The sequence below is a fragment of the Podarcis vaucheri genome, assembly GCF_965113315.1.
Source record: "Podarcis vaucheri genome assembly, chromosome: 3".
Taxonomy (NCBI): Eukaryota; Metazoa; Chordata; class Lepidosauria; order Squamata; family Lacertidae; genus Podarcis; species Podarcis vaucheri.
Genome location: NC_138761.1, coordinates 33,130,173 through 33,151,082, shown reverse-complemented (window position 1 = coordinate 33,151,082; position 20,910 = coordinate 33,130,173). Strand labels below are relative to the sequence as shown.

At 42.7% G+C, this 20,910-nt stretch overlaps 1 protein-coding gene across 6 annotated transcripts in view; it reads left to right on the top strand.

Annotated features, from left to right (window-relative positions):
* Positions 1-20,910, top strand: part of ENAH (ENAH actin regulator) — a 143,518-nt gene that overhangs the window by 72,075 nt on the left and 50,533 nt on the right. Inside the window, exon 1 of one of the 6 annotated variants that reach the window (XM_082217489.1) lies at positions 123-412. The exons of 4 other annotated variants lie outside the window; for them this stretch is intronic. In XM_082217489.1, coding sequence (XP_082073615.1) covers positions 408-412 — 5 coding nt within the window. In that variant the 5' untranslated portion in view covers positions 123-407. Of the gene's footprint in view, positions 1-122; positions 413-16,928; positions 16,988-20,910 lie in introns of those variants that run through there. One more of the 6 variants, XM_082217486.1, reaches the window with a different exon arrangement.

Here is a 20,910-nt window from a genome sequence, read left to right as displayed (position 1 = left end):
CCCTATGCAAGCCGGCGTCTCGAGCGAGCCGCTCGCGCGCTGCCCCCCGCGTTCCCGACGCTCCCACCTTCTCTTGTTCTCCCCTCCTCCCCCCCCCCGCGTGCGCCATTCCTCCCTCCCCCCTCCCTTTCTTCCCTCCCTCCTTGGACTCCCCGCTGTGGTCGGGTTGGGCCAAAGCAGCCGAGCCGGAGGGCGCAGGCAAGGCAAGGCGAGCCAGTCTCAGGGTTGCCAAGGCAGGGACTGGCTGGCGCCTGCGGGGGGACCCCCCCTCCCCGCTGCTGCTCCTCTTCCTCCTCCCCTCCCTCCCTCCGCACTCGTCGCCTATTGAGAACGACCCAGCCGGCTCCTGAGGAGAGAAGAGCGAGGAGCGGGGGGGAAGACGCCCCCCCCGGCCCTTGGGCAGCAACATGAGGTGAAGTGTGTGTGCGTGTGCATGCATGCATTTGTGTGTGTGTGTGTGTTTGGGGGGAGCCTTTTTGCTCTTTCCTCCTCTGCAAGGAGGGGAACCATTATGCCGAGAGGGGGGCCTTGTGGGTCCGTGTCCATGGAGGGCTTTTTTTGTTGTTGTTGCGACGGTTTGGGGTGGTGGAGGAGGAGGAGGGGGAAGAGGTTGCAGCCGAGAACGGGGAAGCCTTGCGCGGGTGGGTTGAGGAAGGGCCCCCTCCCGAGTGGAGCGACTGAGGGCTCGAGGGGGAAACCCCGACGGGGTGGGCATGACTGGGGGGGGTCGTCTTAGTAGGGAAGCCGCGGGCGGGATATGGGAAGTGTCGGCCGCTTTGGAGGGAAGGAGCTGCGGCGAAAAAGCAGGGTTGTGTGTGGGGGGGGGAGGTTTCTTCTCTCACCCCCATGTTTTTCCCCTCTCCCCCCCCCTTCCAAATTTTGCATTGATTTCCCGCGGTGTTGTAGTTGCATGTCCTTCTCCCTATCTCTCTCTCTCTTCCCCCCCCCCCCGCATTGTTCTTTTCTCTAGAATGGGGGGAAGTTTGCGTGTGCGTGTTTGCCGGCAGGAGAAAAAGAAAAGGGATTGTGCTGATGGTGTGACCATAGGGATAATAATGGCTCGTCTGGCGTGCAGAGCTTTTGTTGCAAGCAAGGGTTGTGGAAGAGCTTTTGGGGTGTGGGGGGTGTACAGAAAGGAAGGGGGAAAGGTGACACTGGTTCGTTTGGAGGGTTGAAAAACCACCTTTATTTTCTTTGGGAGGGGCAACTGGAGCTGGAGGGAAGAGGACGGGCTATTTTCGGTGCCCTTTATTCGCGGTTAAAAGCAAGGCATAGAATCACCTATCCGTTCGCCCCAGCTACAGAATTCAAGGCGTAGAAGTGAAAAAGAATCTCCCCCCCTCCAATCTGAAATCGGCGTATGTTGCATTGCAGCAGCCCCTGCTGGGTTTTTCTTTGTGTAATCGATAAATAGGAGAAAATCACATACACAACACTAGCAATGACGAATATGTGTTTGGGTGGGTTTTCTGTTTTTGCTTTAAAAGGGGTTTCTTCACATATTGTCAGTAGTGAAGTGGGTATCTCCCCTCCCCCACTCCCATGCCTAAACGGTTTTTAATTTCTGTATTTTATATTCTTTCACCACTTTGACGCAAGACTTTGAACAGGGGACTTGCTAGGCTGTTGACCAGGCTCCAGGGGGACCCTATCCTTGTAGTTTAAACTATTGAGATTGGGACTAAATTACTCCCCCCCCCAAAAAAAAAAATGCTTGTCACTGTATTTGAATTTCCTTTGTGTTAAAGATTAATGACCAACAGTTGCCAAGCCCTTTAGAATGTAATACAATAAGATTCACATGATATGGCCGACCACTTCTTTTAGTGAGACAAAATGTCAAGTAACTTGACTTCACCAGGAATTTTAAGTACTTTCTTCTGAAAAAAAGTTTAGCAGAGAACGTACATAAGCTGTGCAGTCTTGGCAGCCTGCACCCATGTTTAGTACTGTTTAGTACTTCTCATGGCTCTCACTTGGTCCGTTTATAAATCTGTGGTTTTGTTCATTCATTTCATTGTTGGGTGTCCTCCTAGTGTGTGAGCGAGGTATAAATGTATTTTACAAATCCTCTGTGAATATATTGAGGAAACCAGCTATATTTATACAACGCACAACCAGAAAATGCCATATATTGTGTGTTCTAACTGAATTAGAGCTGAGTGCCCTATGTATTTGTTTACCTTTAGTTCAGTATAGTATGGATTACATATTAGCGTTTCTGAAATCTTCCCATTTACTTTTCCAGTGGTGTGTATTAGTATATTAGAAACAGATTAGAAATTATAATGTTCTTATATTTGATGTTCTAAGTTCAAATATCAGAATTTCTACAACTTTTGTTTGCATTTGATTGTGTCTTAGAATGCCCAGATACTACAGAGATTGGTTTTTTTTTAAGGATGGTTGTGAGTTCTTTTGTGGACACACTAAAACCCTTTTAAAAGTGCCTCCCATTAATTGTAGGGTATGTCTGTAATGTGTTGAACACATGGCAAAAAGATGTATTGATATGTGTTCTAGTGTTGGTGTTGATGGGCTACTGTGTATTTAAACGTATGTCAGCTAGTTGAAGTAAGCTGTATTCCTGGCAAACATTTTTTCAGAAGTGAGGACATTAGTACGCTAAATTGGCTGCCCTTGATTTATCAGTCAGTCATTTTACCGTACAAACTTCTTCCAACATAACTTGCACAATTAGTTTTCTTAAACTTTAATATTTTCAATACTTTTTAAAGACTAGAACGTACGTTCTTTGGATTTTTATTGCAAGTATCAAGTATCCTAAATGCACACGAAAGGTTTTAACTAAGCAAGTACATGAAGGGGGAGCAAACAAGTTTGTTACTATTTAAAACACATACGGTACTTTAAAAAAGTATTCCGTGATCTATTGGCTAATTTATTATTATGAGCATAGAATTTATCCTAGCCAGAACATAACTGTTTAGTAGTGACTTTATGTCCCTGCTGTATCTTTAAGTGGTATTCAAGTTTTGTGGCCTATTGTTCATAATGGGTTGATAATACCAGTTTGAAACAATAGGTGCTGCTATAACTATATTCATGTACAAATAATGGCTTTGAAATGTAATTTAATATAATAGCAATGCAATATTTTAAATGTAAGTTAATATAATTATATAATGGCAAGTTAATATGTATGAAACAAAACAAGAATAGCTGTTTTAAAACCTCATTTATTCTGTTAGCATTTACAGGAACATCTTCTGTGGCATGGTCCTATTAAGCCAGTGTCACGAATTCGCAGAAGTATGGACTGAGTGTTTTCCCTGGAAGTAGTGAAATCACTATTTCTATTCAGTACAGATATGTAATGTAGCAAATTTGGTTTTGCTCTGGTTTAGAACTGCAAGTCACCATGGGAATTGGGGCAGGAGGACTCCTGATTCTCAGTGTCATTGGTCTACTCTGGAAGGATTGTGAAGACAGTACAAGAAAAGAGTGTATAGTCTTTCTCTCCTCTCCTCTTGGTTGCTTAGGATTCTGAAAAAATGAAACGAAGTCAAGGAGATGCATTGCTGTGGGCACTTAGACAAGTAGGCCAGTCAGGTGGGTGACCTCCCTCCACTTTGCCATCTTGGTAAATGTTGTATTGTGTGAAGTGTTGGGGAGATTATTCATCTTCTAGTATGGTGAAACATTGAATATTTTTAGTGGTTTTGACCACAGGCATGAATATACGCAGTTGAGGAGTTAGATATCATAGAATCATAGAGTTGGAAGAGACCACAAGGGCCATCGAGTCCAACCCCCTGCCAAGCAGGAAATATGCCATTGGTGTTTTAAATTCAGTTCCTTTGCAACAATTACTGTTGGTGCCTTTGAAAATGGTTATGTCTAATGTTGGTAATACTCAATATCTTTCAGTAATAAGGTCTCTGAGTATGAACAAGTACTGCAGAGTGGTGGGATAACATGTTTGAGTCAAATCTGAAGTATTTGTAAAGCAGTCTATATGAATAGCTGTTTTTTTTTAGCTTTCGTTATCTGAGCGATCAAGTGCTGTAGACCATTGTGAGCTTTTGCACATGTTGAAATAGTAAGTAATTTAGATGTTTTAGTGCATTTATGCAACTAATAACATGTATGAAAACTTGGTTATAATATTGATCTAGGCAATACAGAGGCTATACAAAAGAGAAGCATTTCAGCAATAAAAAAGCAATGTAGAATTTTTCATTATATCTGGGTACAGAGCATATGTATTGCTTCCTTTGGACTCAGGTTCATTAAGTGGTGTCGCTTGAATGAACCAATAATGGGCCATCTTGAAGAGATATGTATCATATTATATAACATGTCCAGGGATATTTCTTACTTTGTCATTTGAAATATGATAAAACCAAAGCTTGAGTTTGAGTATGGTTTCTGAAACATTTCTCCCCCCCCCCTTCTTTCCTCACTAGTGGTTTCAATCAGATGCCACACTTAGCCACAACCTGCAGATAAGCAAATGAGCTACATTCTGGTTTTACTCCAAAGAAACCACAGTCTGAAGCCTAGGTTTGTTATTTGCTTTCTGATCATGGATAAGCAGTGTCAAAGTTGCTGCTTCACTCCTCCCCCACTCTTGTACCTGGTATGGCTTATTGTGTCATCTGGACCTGGACTTGTGATTTGTTTATTTCCAAATAACCATAAGGCAGAAGCCAAGGTTTGTTCTTGACTTACCACTTATGGTTTGTTTGGTGGCAACAAACTGCAAGCTTGGGTTCAGATAACTCAACAAGCCAGACTATGGTTTGTTCCCAACAGCATGAAAAGAAATGGGAGAAAGAATGAAGAATGACACAATTTAATCAGCACACTGCTTGTTCATATTAAGCCTTTGGGTTATAGTCAGCTAAATCATTGTACATGTGGAATGACTTTGAGGATAACGTATCCTCCCCCTCCCCCTTCACACCACCCACAATTCTATTTCAGAGGGTTAGGGGAACCCCAAGAGCAAATTCTAGGGCAGCACCCCCTACTCAACCCTATAAAAAGCATTATACAGAATAGTGGTTTGCACCACCCACTAAGGAAGAGAATGACACAAAAAGAATTCAAAACAGTAGCAATTAATTACACATTTATTAAAAATCCAATTAAAACTATTTAGCTTAATTCATCAAAATTGGTGAACATCATCCAGGGATGCCAGCTTTTCAAAGTCTTAAAGTCATTTATGTATCCAGCACCTCCCTGCTGCCCCTTTGCCTCTTAGCACCCCCCAGGGTCAGAGGGGGGTCCAGCTTTTTGAGTCCACAGCTCCCTTGACTAACTACATTCTTTCTGTGGCACCCCTGTGGGGCTCAGGAGCCCAGTTATGTCACCCCTTGCCTGCAGAGCCGGCAGCCCCTCGCCCCTTATCAAATAGCCTCCCTTGTGTAGTGTTCCGTCAGTTTCTTCTCTCTCCTTGGAAGTCCTCCAGGCAGCCACTGCTGCCGCCCTTGGTCTCTGAGCTGCCCCCCTCGCCCCAAGGAGAGGTGCCTCCTCACACTGCCCCACAGGGACCTGGAAAGCACCCCCTGGCCAGCCCCAGAGGCACCATTAGCCTGGGGAGCCTGTAGCCAGGGCTGCTGCAAGAAACAGCTGCACAAGCCTTTGGGAGGTAGAGACACAAGAGGGCATCAGAGAGGGAGGTAAGGAAAGAAAGAGGGACAGAGGCTAGTGTTGCCCACGGCACCCCTGAACATCATTCAAGGCACCCCAGGGTGCCATGGCACACTGGTTGAAAACCACTGTCCTAGGCAATCCCACTGCTTCCCAAGGGGTGGTACCAACCACTTTGGGAACCAATGATTTAGTGTAATGTGTGAACCAGGTCACTTCTGTAAAACAAAGGAAGGTGTTTTTGGTGTAATGTTTCACTGTGGTGTTTTTATAGATTGGTAACTTCAAGTTTTCCTACATTTCACTGTGGGGAGGGGTAATGGGGAGAGAGGATTTTCTAAAGGTCATGCAGAATTTTTGAGATCATTTATTTAGATATCCATTTCCTTTCAGATGTGCACATCCATAATGTGAAATTTCAGCTGAAAGTAAAAATAAGTTTTTGCTAATATGTAAATATGAAATCATTGGTAGTATCAAAAGCAGTAAATTCAGCACATTACAAGAAAACAAACTGCCTGTGTTTTTTCCAAAGAAAGTATTTTCAGTTACTTTAGAACAATCTGATACTCTGTTTGGGACACCAAGGTGCTTCATGTTATTTTAGAAATGTAATTTATAACTTGTGTCTATGTTTATACATTTTTACCAAGCTTTAATGCAATGTCTGATAAAAGGAGAGAAGACCTTACCAGAGGGTTGCAACAGTACAAACAATATAAACTCAAAGTGTGTTGAACATATTATTGGCATGACCATATAGTCATACCATAAACTGAAAAATCAAATTGTAATACAACTTGGGGAAATGTCAGTGTTGCTTGTTCCTGGGGAAAATAGGTTTACCTCACAGTGGTTGAGAGTACAAGGGTGTTGTCTTGTTTCCCCCCATATTAATTATTAGGATGAATAGTTGAACATGTTTGAATCCAGTGCAGATCCTAGTGGCATTTCCTTTTGGTTCTATAGTGGGCTAAATGTTTGACTTGAATGGCCCTGCTATTTTCAGTCATCGTTTCCCGCTTTAGGATTTTCTTTCATACGATTATAGACATTTAGGAAGCTACCTCATACTGAATCAGACCATCTAGCTCAGGATTCTGTATATTGATTGGCAGTGATTCTCTAGAGTTTTTCCATCTGGGCTCTCGGTCAGTCCTGCCTGGATAGGCTAGAAATTGAATGTGACACATTCTACATGCAAAGCAGTTGCTCCACCACTGAACTGTGGCCCTTTCCCCCTGTTAGCCTCTGAGGGAAGTGTGCCTGTTGATTTTTTTCAGAAATGTGACATGCAGGGGACAGAGATACAGACTAATGATACCTTCCTAGGAAGTGCTTTAGTCCATTTGTTGAGTCCACAATGATGATGTTGGATCCACAATGTTTGATGCTGATGTTTTTTACTGCTCAGCTGTCTGATGCCCTTTTAAGTCGATGTGACATACTGAATTGGGGTTTTACATGTGCCATATGTAAAATAAATAAATAAATAAATAAATACAGTGGTACCTCTGGTTGCGAACGGGATCCGTTCCAGAGCCCCGTTCGCAACCTGAGAGGAACGCAACCCGTGTCTGCACGCATGCATGGGTCATGATTCGCCACTTCTCCGCATGTGCATGAAGTCATTTTGAGCATCTGCGCGAGCAGCAAAACCCAAAAGTAACCCCGTTCCATTATTTCCGGGTTGCCGCGGGATGCAACCTGAAAAGATTTAACCCGAAGCGTCTTTAACCCGAGGTATGACTTGTATGTAAGCATATGCTCTCATCAGTGAATTATCTATGATTTTTCAGGAGTGCATGGCCATAAAAGTTCAAATTCAACTGTACTGGTAAAACTTCAGTGTCACCTTGACATTGTCTGTGTTCAGTCATACATTCCAACCACACCTTGATAAATGAACCCCAGGATCAAATCTGGGTTGCAGCGCTAGGCAAACATTGATTCAGATGTAATGAATGTCCAATGAAACAGGCCCTGGCAGTTTTATTCACCATAGTGAATTGTCGTTGGGTGAACATGATGAGCAAGACTTCTTCACATACTTGAAGCGCGGCAGATAGAGAGGTGGGTGGGGATTGTCTGCTAGGTTTCTGGTCATCTTGCTTCCTTCCTGTGTCCATGTTTGGGTGTTTGGCAACTGCATGGCAAAGTTTCCAGAGCCCCACTGATTCCATTTTCTGGAGCAAGAAAGAGAGGGATGCTTTTGCTGCTGTGCAGAGATACAAGACACATGCAGAGCAGTAGCCCAGGTCAAGCTTGGCTCGATGTTTTCAAGCAGGAAAGAGGGGTGTAGAGGTCTTCTTTGCAGCTGCTGTTGGTATAGGGCCAACAATCTGGCAACAGTTTCTGGCTTGGTTACAAATTCCAGTCAAAAAATTGTGGACTTTGGAAGAAGCTCAGACATAAAGTCAAACATGGGTACCTCTGACTTACCTTATTTTAGCTGTGGTTTAATATAATGTCTGAATTGAAGAACTATAGTTGCAAACTGGAATTGAAAGCCATGTGTTGAAGTGGATTTGAAAAACATGGTTGGTTTGGCATAATGTTGAATTGACAAATTGCAGTTGAGGCAATTTTTCTACTTCCAAAAACTGCTTCATTGTAGAGATGGGGAGGCAGAAAAAGCAGACAAGCACTGTAAACATGATTAGACCAATGGTTTATCAACTTATACCATAGTTTGTTCTAAACTGGTTAGCATGAAGCAATGCTCTCCCCAGGGATGTTTGCCTGGCAACTTCATTACATATCTTTAGTCACCAAGCAAAAACATTTTTCTATAACCAGGCTTTTGGCTAATTAAACATTCTATAACTTTCTATAGCCTTTTAAATGTGTTTTTGGGAAGGGGGTATTGGTTTGTTTTTGTCTTGTGTATTCTGTGTTCTCATGTCATATTTTTATGTTGTGAACCACCCTGTGATCTCTGGATGAATGGTGGTGTACAAATTAAATAAATGTCTGTCTGTCTTGCTGGTCTGGAGCTATACCAAAACAAGTTCTTTTTAAAAATAAAATGTGTGTGTGTGCATGTGTATGCATTCGAGCACACACAAACATAAATATAGTGGGGATACTGAACACCATGGTTTGTGCAAAAGTGTTTCCCTTTGACATGGACAGTGATAAAAATTCCTTTTCAAGCAGACTTTGGACTGGTTAACGTCCTATATATACCCTTTTAAATCTGTTTGTGGGTGGTTATTGGTTTGTGGGTGTTTTTTGTTTGTTCTTGTTTTTATTATGTATTTTGTGTTTTCATACTGTATTTTGATTTTGTGAACCTCCCTGAGATCTACAGATGAAGGGCAGTATACAAATTTAACAATAATAAAATGTTTTGCCTTCAATTACTTCTGGAAGGCCTTGGACACTTGGTCTTCATGCTGTCATGCTGAGCTAAGTCTAGGACTGTGACTCTCATCTTAAATGAAGCCATTGTGTTGTGGAACGGAGGATTGCTACCCAACTGCTACTCAGTTCTTCATCTCCAAATTTGTGAGGGAGGCAGTCGTTTGCTGCATCTGCTATTGAGCAGTGAAACATTCATTGTCATGAGTGAAAATGTGAAAGCAAAGGTGTAGAGCGCATGTGTCGCATACTGAAGGCCTAGGTTTGATCCCCAACTTATTCAGTTAAAAACAAAACCTTGGCTAGTAGGTTCTCCAAAGGACCTCTTGCTTTCAAATTATGAAACCATTCCGAGGGAATTTGCATTGGCATGCTTGATAATAATGTTGCAGGCAATATACCGTATATTCTGTCCTGATAAGAAGTAGTGGCTTGTGCAGTTCCATTGTCTTTACAGAGCAAGCATGTGCAGATGTCGGGGTTGAGGGATCCAACTTGTTTTTGTTTGTTTGTTTTTGTTTACTAGAACTCTTAAGATTCACCAATCCAGAGCTGGGTGCAAAATGATGGGTTTGGAGTCAGATACCAAATGGTGACCCAAGGGACAGTATCTGAAGAAGTGTGCATGCACACGAAAGCGCATACCAAGAACTAATTAGTTGGTCTTTAAGGTGCTACTGGAAGGAATTTTTTTATTTTGGCCAAGGGACAGTGTTTGTTATCCATGCCATGCCATGAGCTATATACAGTGTTGGCGCATCACATGCGCATTTAACTTGCGCTGAATCAATTACATGTGCTCAACTCCAGCTTGTAGCTTTCAGCGTTTAGTTTCTCTCCAGGGGTCCCCAGTGCCAGCTCCCTTGGCTGCGGCAACCAGCAGGGAAGTTGTGGTGCGGGAGAGACCAAGGTAGAAGGGAGGAGGAGGAGGGTGGTGGCAGGGAGAGATGCAGGCTAAAGAAAAAGGCTAGAATAGATGAAGCTGGCACTTCTGTCTGCATCCCTCTGTCTCCTCCCTTCCACCTTTGTCTCTCCTCCTCCTCCACTGCAACCATTGCCCAGAAGGCTGCCACCGCCACCAAAGCTGTTCACCCCACTGTCATGGTCATCAGTGAGGGAACTGGGTTACTGCTCCTGACTCTCACCACAATACCCCAAAGAGGAGGGAAAGCAATATGCAACTGCCATGTGTGGAGGAGTGAAGGGGAGATAGTGGAGACACTGAGAGGGCTTCTATGTGGGACTTCATCCCGCCACCCTTCCTGCCAGAAAGCAACCAGGTAAATTTTGGCTATACAGTATGTGAATTTGTGTATTCATGCTGCCTCTGTAACTGGACCTTCACATATAATGTGACTACTGTACACTATTATCGGTTGACATGCAAAAATACGTACAAATTTACTACAGATCAGCAGGGATCCTAACAGCCTAATATGAAAGAAGAGGACTTTTGTTGTTGCTGTTGTTAAACAGTTATGAGTTGGAAACTCTTTCACGTCATCTACCGACCCACCAGTAGATTCTGATCTGTCTTTTGCCCATTCATTTTTAGAAGTTGGAATTGGGGGTCATATTTATAATGGGTTTGGCATGATTTATACAGTGGTGCCTCGCAAGACGAAATTAATTCGTTCCGCGAGTTTTTTCATCTTGCGTTTTTTTCCGTCTTGCGAAGCACGGTGTCGGGAAAGTTTTGGAAAAGCTTCAAAAATACCAAAGTCTTCAAAAACCTCAAAAAAGGCTACCACACTGCGTTCTATGAGTTGCTCCTCGAAGTCAAGTCGCAACTGTATTAACAGTGTTAAGAAAAAGGAAACAAACTTGCAAGACGTTTCCGTCTTGCGAAGCAAGCCCATAGGGAAAATCGTCTTGCGAAGCAACTCGAAAAACCAAAAACCCTTTCGTATTGCGAGTTTTCTGTCTTGCGAGGCATTCGTCTTGTGAGGTACCACTGTATTGATCACTGAGCCCACTAATGTCATTGCAACTTTGCAAATTGAATGCAGTGTTCACTAATACCAGTCCACCTTTTACTGCATAATTTGGTGGATGTTGGGCACATTCCTTGAGCAATCTGATCACTCTCTGTCAAAGGAGTTTTCCCATTTGCCAAAGCGAATTCATTTGGGTATTTTAAAATCTCAGTACTGTAAACAGCTCACTAAACTGACTGTCAGTGTTAAACATTCACTGATAAAATACCTGAGCAGATTTACTATTATACCCTGCATCTGAGTTACATTTGAAAATCATTCAGAAATATCACCTGATCCAGAATATGGAACACCAGTTATTAACTGGTCCTGGCCAAAGAGAGCAAACTGCACTGATGTAATAAGAGTCCCATTGATTAATAGGTTTTCAGGTGCAATTCAGTTGCACTGTTTTGTTTTTTAAAAAGTATCTACCGTATATGTTGTTTTTCAGACTCAAAAAATCACAATACAATAGAAATATAAATTACTAAATGCAACAACAATAATAGAAAAAACACATAGCATTAAAATCCATTTACCGTATTTTTCGCCCTATAAGGCGCACTGGCCCATAGGACGCACCTCCTTTTTTTGGGGGGGGATGAATACCAAAAAAAATTATTCCCCCTCCCCGCCGCGGGGCTTGGGCGGGGGAAGCCCGAGCTTCCCCCAACCCCAGCCCACAGAACAGGCTGCTGCCTGCAAGCCTTGCGAGCCTGCGGGAACTCCCGCTGGGCGTGCAAGGCTTGCGGACACCTGCCCAAAGCACGGGGCGTCCTCTGGAGGACGCTTCGGGGTGCAGGCTGCCGCCCCAAGCCTTGCACGCCCGGCAGGAGGTCCCGCCGGGCGCGCAAGGTTTGCGGACATCTGCCCGAAGCATGGGGCGTCCTCCGGAGGGCACCCCGTGCTTCGGGCTGCAGGCTGCCGCCCGCAAGCCTTGCGAGCCCGGCGGAACCTCCCGCCGGGCTCGCAAGGCTTGCGGATAGCTTCCTGAAGTGTGGAGAGCGAGAGGGGTCGGTGCGCACCGATGCCTCTCGCTGTCCAGGCTTCAGCGAAAGCCTGCATTCGCCCCATAGGACGCACACACATTTCCCCTTCATTTTTGGAGGGAAAAAGTGTGTCCTATAGGGCGAAAAATACGGTAAATGTAACAGCAGTGGAGATGACAATTAACAATGACTGCAGCAGGCAAAAGCCTGCTAGAATAAAAAAGAGTTTTACCAGCCAGTGAAAGAAAGAGGGGATTTTGGAGTTCCTGAAAATAAAAACTGCATCACTGAATGGACCATAACAAAGGATTCAAATTAAGCCCCCATCATCTAAGAGTGCAGGGGGGGAACAGGCCAAGAGTGTGCCTTGCAGTGTGGGTGGGTCTTTGAATTGAGAGAAGCTGTGGAAGTAGTTTTTAAGGTTGAGAAACTCCTTACAGCTACAATTTTGAGAACCCTTAACAAGCTACAGTTCCAAGGATTTTTTTTGGGGGGGAGGGGATGTTGCTGGTTAAAGTGATATAAGACAGCTTTGAGTATATTGTGTGGGTGTCACTTGTGTGTTCTAGATCATACATTCATGCAAACACATTTGTGTACACTTGTACTTGACTGATACATGTAATAATATATCTTTAGTTTAGAGACATGGTACCCCAAAGGGAGATTACCCTTTAAGTCATAATATATATATATAGAGAGAGGAAGTCAACAACAAACCAGAATTCAGAATTTTAAAAATGTAGAATTTTATTACAAGTTAAGATATTGATTAATATAAAAGTTGTTACAGAATGAAAAAGGACTGATTAATCAAGTAGCATTAAAGTTGGATTGGCTGCTTAGTTGCAGCTAGGGCAGTTTGAGGTGGGAAAAGCCCCTTACCAAATAGAGGGAGAGATAGTAAGAGATACAAAAATAAATAAGTGGAGCCCAACTGGTATAAGAGGAGGAATTAGATATGAATCATTATGAATCACTTCCCATGGGGCATGCCAAAGCAGTTTACTGATATAAAACAGTTGCCTATCCAAAAACAATAATAGCACATACATAAAATCAATTCAAATTCAAGACAGATACCAACTGTGATAAAGATTTTTGAAGACTCCTTAAAATAGGAATGTCTTTAGCCTGTCTGATATGCAATGAGAGGGTTCAAAAGGGCAGGTGTCACCATGACTAAAGGTCCGATTCCAATATTGTGCAAAATAGACTTCCTGATAGGATGGTATCTGCAGGATGCACTCTCCTGCAAAGTACAGTGATTGGTTAGGTATGTAGGGGATGAGATTATCTTTTGGAGAAGTACACATTGCTAGTGCCAGTGGGAATAAACTTAGAGCGGAAGAAAAGAGCACAGTTCAAAAGGAAAGGGATGCTTCAACAAGGTCCTTCTAGAGGTGAGAGGAGGAGGTGGTGGGAGTGAACCTGGAGTTCATCATTAGCACCAGACTGATTAATGTCCCTGAACTTGCTGGAGCTGTGGATGTCCAAGCTATGCAAGTCCCTGAAGCTTGTGACCTTGTGAAACTTGCTTGAGTATCGCTGGGAGAGGAAGCACGTTCCATAAAATCTCCTAACTGAAGCAAGTTCAGAACAACAAACCAGAACATGGAAAGGAATATCAAGGAGCAGGGAAGGAAAAGGGGACCAGGCTAGCTAAATAAAGGAAGAAGGTTGGAGCAGCCTATCCAATGAAGTAATCCTCTTCCTAGACCCATAGAACAGCCCATCCAAGAATGTGTCCAAGGCTCACCATGATGGGGGCTAGAGCAGCCTGATCTGAACCAAACAGTTCAACTTTAAGACTTAACACTGAAACCTAGGTGGAAACCTATTGCTTAAATAGGCCAGACTACACCTGGTGAGAATTTCCTCTCATGAGCCAGAAGTGAAAGGGTCTTGATAGGTGACAAGGAGTTGCCATGTGTGTGGAATGGATGCAAAAAAACGGTGGTAGTGATTTACAGGTGACCTGTTAACTGCAACCAGGCTCTCTGGAGAATCGAATTAAAGGTGTGCTTTTGGATAGCTTGATTAAACTATGTGTTAATCAAAACTAAGATGAGGGAGACATAGACATGTCTGGAGCTACAGTGGTGCCTCGCAAGACGAAATTAATTCGTTCTGCGAGTTTTGTCGTCTTGCGGTTTTTTTCGTCTTGCGAAGCACGGTGTCGGGAAAGTTTTGGAAAAGCTTCAAAAATCACCAAAGTCTTTAAAAACCTCAAAAAAGGCTACCACACCGCGTTCTATGAGTTGCTCCTCGAAGTCAAGTCGCAACTGTATTAACGGTGTTAAGAAAAAGGAAACAAACTTGCAAGACGTTTCTGTCTTGCGAAGCAAGCCCATAGGGAAAATCGTCTTGCGAAGCAACTCAAAAAACCAAAAAACCTTTCGTCTAGCGAGTTTTTTGTCTTGCGAGGCATTCGTCTTGCGAGGCACCACTGTACTGGTATGCATACTTAATGAGAATATTTCATTAGCTGAGGTCAGCAAATACAAACTAATTTAAAACATTGGAAAAGGTTTTGTATGGGTGCTTCTGAGAGAAGTTCTTCCTTTACTAGTCTTTCTCTGGAGCCAACTGAAGAAATTTTATGCTCTCAAAGTAGTAAAGGAAGCTTAACTCTGATACCAAAATAAGTATTGCATATTTCTGAATTTACCAAAATGTCCATTAAAAAAAACAACCACACTTTTCGCCCCTCCTATGGATTCATAATTTGTGGAAATGGTAAATTTCTATGAGGGTGTAGTTATTCTTTAGAATTATTTGTTATCGGAGTAAACTGGGGCACAATTTCTGAACGCACTGAAAATGGTCTTGTGGGTGTATGGGAGAGAGTCAAAGAGCAGGCTGAGTAGGGAGTTCTAGCAGTGGACAATCAGTTCATTAGATGAACTGCAGCTTTCCTCAAGACCTAGGTTTAGTTTCCTCTACTGCTTGACTTCCCTTTTTTCCAGAAAGAACTGTAATTTGGCAAATCAAAAGGTTTTTCTACTTCCCTGCAGTAGATTCTTGTTGCCATGCAACAGTGTTACTTGGAGCACAATATGTTAAATTGTTTGCTCTGCATATTCATTTTATTCCTCTATATACCTGTTGTAACATCAGGGTTGAATCCTGTTGTGCCTTCAGGTGGTAGAAGAGCTTTTGATCCAGTGGAAGCCTCTGCTAATGGAAGAGGAGGGGATAAGGCTTTTGCCCACACCCCCAGTTGTTCCAGAAGGTTGGAGGCATTGTGGAAGAGAGCAGCGTGGAAGGTGGTGTAGGGAGCTACAGGGGAAACAGGGAATCTCCATTTCCATTAGCCGAGATATCAAGGCTCTTCTGCAAATGGAAGAATTGGACACAACACTTAAATTTGTTAAAGATTGGATACAAGTTTAGATCATTTAACATATGTTATAACCCTGGTTACATAAAAAGTGACATAGTCTTTATTCGCCAAAGATTGACACACCTGTATAAATATGAAAAAAAAATGCTGATTTATTCTAGACTATGGGTTGAATCCTAACCATAGCTGTCAACGTTTCCCTTTTTTAAGGGAAATTCCCTTATTCCGAATAGGATTCCTCGCAAAGTTGACAGTTATGATCCTAACAATCATTAAGTGGAGTTTTACACATAGAATAGGTTGGAATAGACTTTCCCACCCACTTCTTGGCAGTTCGCTGTGTCCCTCTGAAAGTCTACTGACCTTCAGGAACAACTTGCAAGAATTGGTGTGGCGCAGGTACCTCATGGTACCTCATCTAAAATCTGATGTCTTGTACCCCACCTTGTGCTCAAATGAGTTCTATTACAATCTCAGGAAATGAATATACATTTGAAACAAGGCAGAGAATAGAGTGCTGGAGGAAGAAACCTGAACCACCGAGAATGATCCTTATAGGGTAGGGGTGGGGAACATCCAGTTTGTGGGCCTACTTAGGCTTCCCAGGCCTCTCAGTTTGGCTTACAAGACTATGCCTACGTATCAGTTACCTGACATCATGATGTCATATGATATCAGGCACAGAGATCTGTTGTTACCTTTGATCTAAGCATTGTCAGGAGTGATGAAGCCTTCACCCTTCAGATGTTGCTGAATATAATTCCCATAATCCCCAACAAGACTGGTCAATAGCTAGGGATTATGGGAGTGGTACTACAGCAGTATCTGGAGGGCTAAAGGTTCCTCACGTCAGCACTAAGTGTTCCCACAGTGCTAAGTTAGGAGATACGGCTCTGCTGCTGGCTTTTAAAGAGCAAAGTTGTGCCTACTCCCTGTTTCAAATTTGAATTGTCTGATGTCATGTGATTGACAGGTGGGTGGCCAGTTGTCGATCCAGTCCTGAAAAGGCTGAAAAAGCTTCCTCATCCTTTTACAGAAGCTTGCCTGTAAGAGCAGACAGTCGAGGGATGGTTCAGAGCTGAGAAAAGAGTGTGGCTCACAAGGACTCCTTGGACAGCAGGAAAAGATTATTTTATATTTACCTGATGATGCTATCCTGAGTATATATTTTTCTCCTCTTCACATTGGGCTGCACCAGTGCTCTTTAATGGGCTGTAACAATATTAAGGATACTCTGTCTGTAGTCTCACAGAGAAAGATTATAATAGCAGCCAGTCTGAGAAAGTGAATGCAAACTTAAAATAGCTTTTAAAAGTCAAAGCTGCTTTTTAATGTTTGATCAATATTGTGTAGATCACAGCTTCAGAACTTCTAAAGCTTTTAACTTTGGTAATTTGCTTTTTTGTAACTTCTGTTTTGTTCCGTGCTAAATCTACTCTTAAATTTCTTTTCCTTGAGAGTTTGCAGCACCTGTTTCTCCTCGACTGGGTGCAACAGACATTTGGGACTCAATGCATGAGTGATCAACTGCTTTTTTGTGGCTTAACTTTAAAAGCCCCCTCCCTCCGTGTAAAGTTTTTTTAAAGGCAATTTTTAATTAAATATTCAAAACGCTTTAAAAAAATGTATAACTATAGTTGGATGATGGAACAAGTTGCAGAGGAAAACTTGGAGATTGTCATTGACAGGTAAGAGGATATTGGCTGAATATTTATCTGTCTTGGATGGTTTACATACAACATATTGAGCATGAAATCTTGAAGTTCTGGATATTTTTGTTTCAAGTTTTCTGGCACAAGGTATGGTTTTAAGGCAGTGGATTGGAGAAAGGTGAAGGGAGAGGATATATAGCTAGGCTATATCTTGCCTGCTCATTTTTCCATTCATTTTTATGACTTTGTTTTTTAATAGATGCATGTTGATACATGATACAACATAAGTAATAAAACAAACTTGAGTGAGGGAAAAAGCAGCTAGCTGCCTTTTAATTAAATTCTACATTTGTCTGGAAGATCATAGGGCAATACCAGTCTGTCTTTAATAAATGTGCTTTGATCTTAAATGCCAGCCGTATTGTTTTGGGCAATAGTACTTTCCCATTTTTGGGTGGAAACTTCATAATGGTATTGAGATGAGGATCTAACTGTTTCTCAGGAGTTTCCTCACGATTTTTGGAAGATATGTTGAGGGCTGTGCCACTGTCTAAAGATGCATGCAGTATAGCACTCTGCTATAGATAAATGCTGAAGAATCATTCATGCCAGTGTCTTTGAGAAAGGAGCATGTATTATAGTTCTAGAACTGCACATTCATTTACCTTGGAACGAAGATTCACTGTTGAGCCGTACCATGCCTATCAGTAGTAATCCAAGAAGGGATGTTTTGTTTCAGTTCCCAGGCAGTGGAAGAATAGTCCTTAACCTGAGGTGCACCATTGTAATCATAATACTTCAACATAGGAGGTTGTACCTTTGAGTCTTTGTTGACATGTTAAAGAATCTTTCAGCTGACTCTAGGATTACATGCTTCTCTTACAATTTGCTGTCCACATGTCCTAGGACTGGCCTCTGTGCGTTTCCAACACAAGTTTCTGTCTGTACAGAAATGCTTGCTGCTTGCAAAGAGGGATCTATATTCACCGAAGTAGGTCTGGCAGTCAGGTATCTCTCTTACACCTGCAATTCTGTGGTTTTTATTTGCTTTTTCATTTGCTGTAGGGCCAAACTAGATTTGTGGTGTGTGGTTGCATTTTGCAGATCTGGGTTTTGTTTTGGTTTTTTGTTCTTGGGACACCAGGATGCAATAGCAAGATCATGGCACAGGGGAAGAGATTGCTATTGCCGCCTCCCCCATACTTACATATCACAATCTCAGTCCTGATTTAACCTCCACACGCCTGTTTATTCCTAATTTATCCCCCCCAACACACACACACACACACACACACACACACACACACACACACCCTGCCATGAAATCATGGGCCTGCTCTGTGGCCACAGTGTATTCTCTAATTTAGCAATGGGTTTTACTGTGTGAAAAAAATCATGAAGATCCAATGAGCACCTGTGTCTTGGATCAGTGTTTCTGTGGTGCTGAAAAGAATGGGAACTTTGATTTTTACTGTGCGGTTTACAAATGTACCGTGGGACGTGGGTGGCGCTGTGGGTAAAACCTAAGCGCCTAGGGCTTGCCGATCGCATGGTCGGTGGTTCGAATCCCCGCGGCGGGGTGAGCTCCCGTCTTCGGTCCCAGCTCCTGCCCACCTAGCAGTTCGAAAGCACCCCTAAGTGCAAGTAGATAAATAGGTACCGCTTTCTAGCGGGAAGGTAAACGGCGTTTCCGTGTGCTGCGCTGGGGCCGGCTCGCCAGAGCAGCTTTGTCACGCTGGCCACGTGACCCGGAATAGTCTCCGGACAGCGCTGGCCCTCGGCCTCTTAAGTGAGATGGGTGCACAACCCTAGAGTTGGACACGACTGGCCCGTACGGGCAGGGGTACCTTTTACCTTTTTACAAATGTAGGCTTTAATCTAATGGTGCGTTTTTTTGTGTGACCCTATGCAAAACCATGTACGCTTCAGGAAATCTGCTTTAACTCTATTGCCTTCCGAATGCCACATGTGTGCATGTGCATGCCTGTTTCCCCCCCTAGTATGTGTGGAAGCAGGGTAAGAAACAGCCCAGGGGTGTTGGTGCCCATGGTACCCTCAAAATTCCAAATGAGGCCAAACTGTTGGTGGCCACATATCTCTCAGTCTAATCCACTTAAGAACATGAGTACATCAGACCAAATGCCTATCTAGTCCAGCTTTCTGTTCCCACAGTTGCTAACCAGGTGCTGTTTGGGAAGCACACAAGCAGGACCATGAGCACGGTAGCACTCTCATCATGTTCTCCGGTTGTTGTGGATAAAGTGTTGGTGCTGATGAACCATGTATGCTGCCCTGAGCTCCTTGGAGGAAAGTTGGACTGTATATATAATAAATAAAATATATGCCACTGTTGTGCATAGCTAAGGTTTTTCCCTGGTCCTGTCCCCCCCCCCCTTCCCACCATAACCCATAAAATAGCATTTATTTGTGCCATGATAAGCGATCAGATGACTGAAAATCTGCCATTGGTGTTGGTATTCTTTCAAAGGTAGGAATGTAGTATTGCATAATTCCAGTACTTAGCCAGTCATAAAGCATCATTGCCTTTCCCCTGTAAAGTGGAGGAACAGTTTCATGCTGCTTGCATTCACTCAGTCACATCTTGAACGTTTTCTAAAATGCTAGAAGGCATAAAACCCGTGAGCCCTGCCACATTACTTACTGGTGATGGTATATGCCCAACATGATGGAAGTCATTGTGACATGGGAAAACGCTTGCATGCAGTCTTGGAACTGCAACTCACTTGGAACTGTACCCATTAGTTTAAATCAGGGGTCAGCAAACTTCTTCAGTAGGGGGCCGGTCCACTGTCCCTCAGACCTTGTGGGGGGCCAGACTTTATTTTTTGGGGGGGATGAATGAATTCCTATGCCCCACAAATAAACCAAAGATTCATTTTAAATAAACGCACACATTCTACTCATATAAAAACACGCTGATTCCCAGACTGTCCGCCGGCCGGATTGAGAAGGCGATTGGGCCGGATCCAGCCCACGGGACTTAGTTTGCCTACCCATGGTTTAAAGTGTTATGCTGGTGCTTACCACTCTTATTTTCTTATTTTAATGATGTTTATTTTAATGGTTATATTTTTGGAACTCACCCTTGGCCCGTGGGGTGAAGAGTGGGCTAAGAGTACAAATCATAATTTTTAAAATAGATCAGTTTTACTGCTTTGTGTCACATGAACATTCATGGGTAAATTTTGCCTTTTCTGTGGCCACGTGACTGTTGTCCTGTTCAGTGATTTTTATTTATCCGTGTGGTACTAAAATTGCTTTGATTTTCATAAAGTGTCTGGCATAAACCATCACAGCGCTACTGGAAGTTTGTATTATGAGCTCTTATTTGATAACATATGCTTGTTTAGAAACAGCATTGATTTACAATTTCACAGTTTGCTTGTATCAAAATAGACAATAGTCTGTAATTGCATGTAGATGTTTATATATTCTTCTAATGCAATATATATCAGTAAGCTCGTTTTAGTGCAAAATCTCTCAGTTGAGAAGAATCTTAGAATTAAAGTGCCTTTTGTTTGAAGAATAACTCTGAATACATTATAACTAATTTCACTGAGATGTAATTAGCAGTACTTGTGTCTTTAATCTTGCAGCTGTACCAAATGGCTGACAAGGCAGGTGCATCTGATCTTTCCACCTGTTCACAGAGCACCAAAATATATATGGAACTATTTTTCCTAGCTTTAAAAAAAATAAACTTCACTTTAGACGATTTTCTTGGCAGTAAACCTGTAGCCTGAATATTCTAAAAATTGCCCATAGTAGTTTGTATCTAGTCTAACTGCTGAACAAGTAATGCTGGCCATTCTTTTAAATGTATTATTTCATACAGAGATGTGCATTTATCAAACTTATGGTTGGAACTTCTCATCTATGATGACATGATGTGCAAGAACTGATTTGCAGTTTTGGAGAGAAAATTGTTGCTATAACTG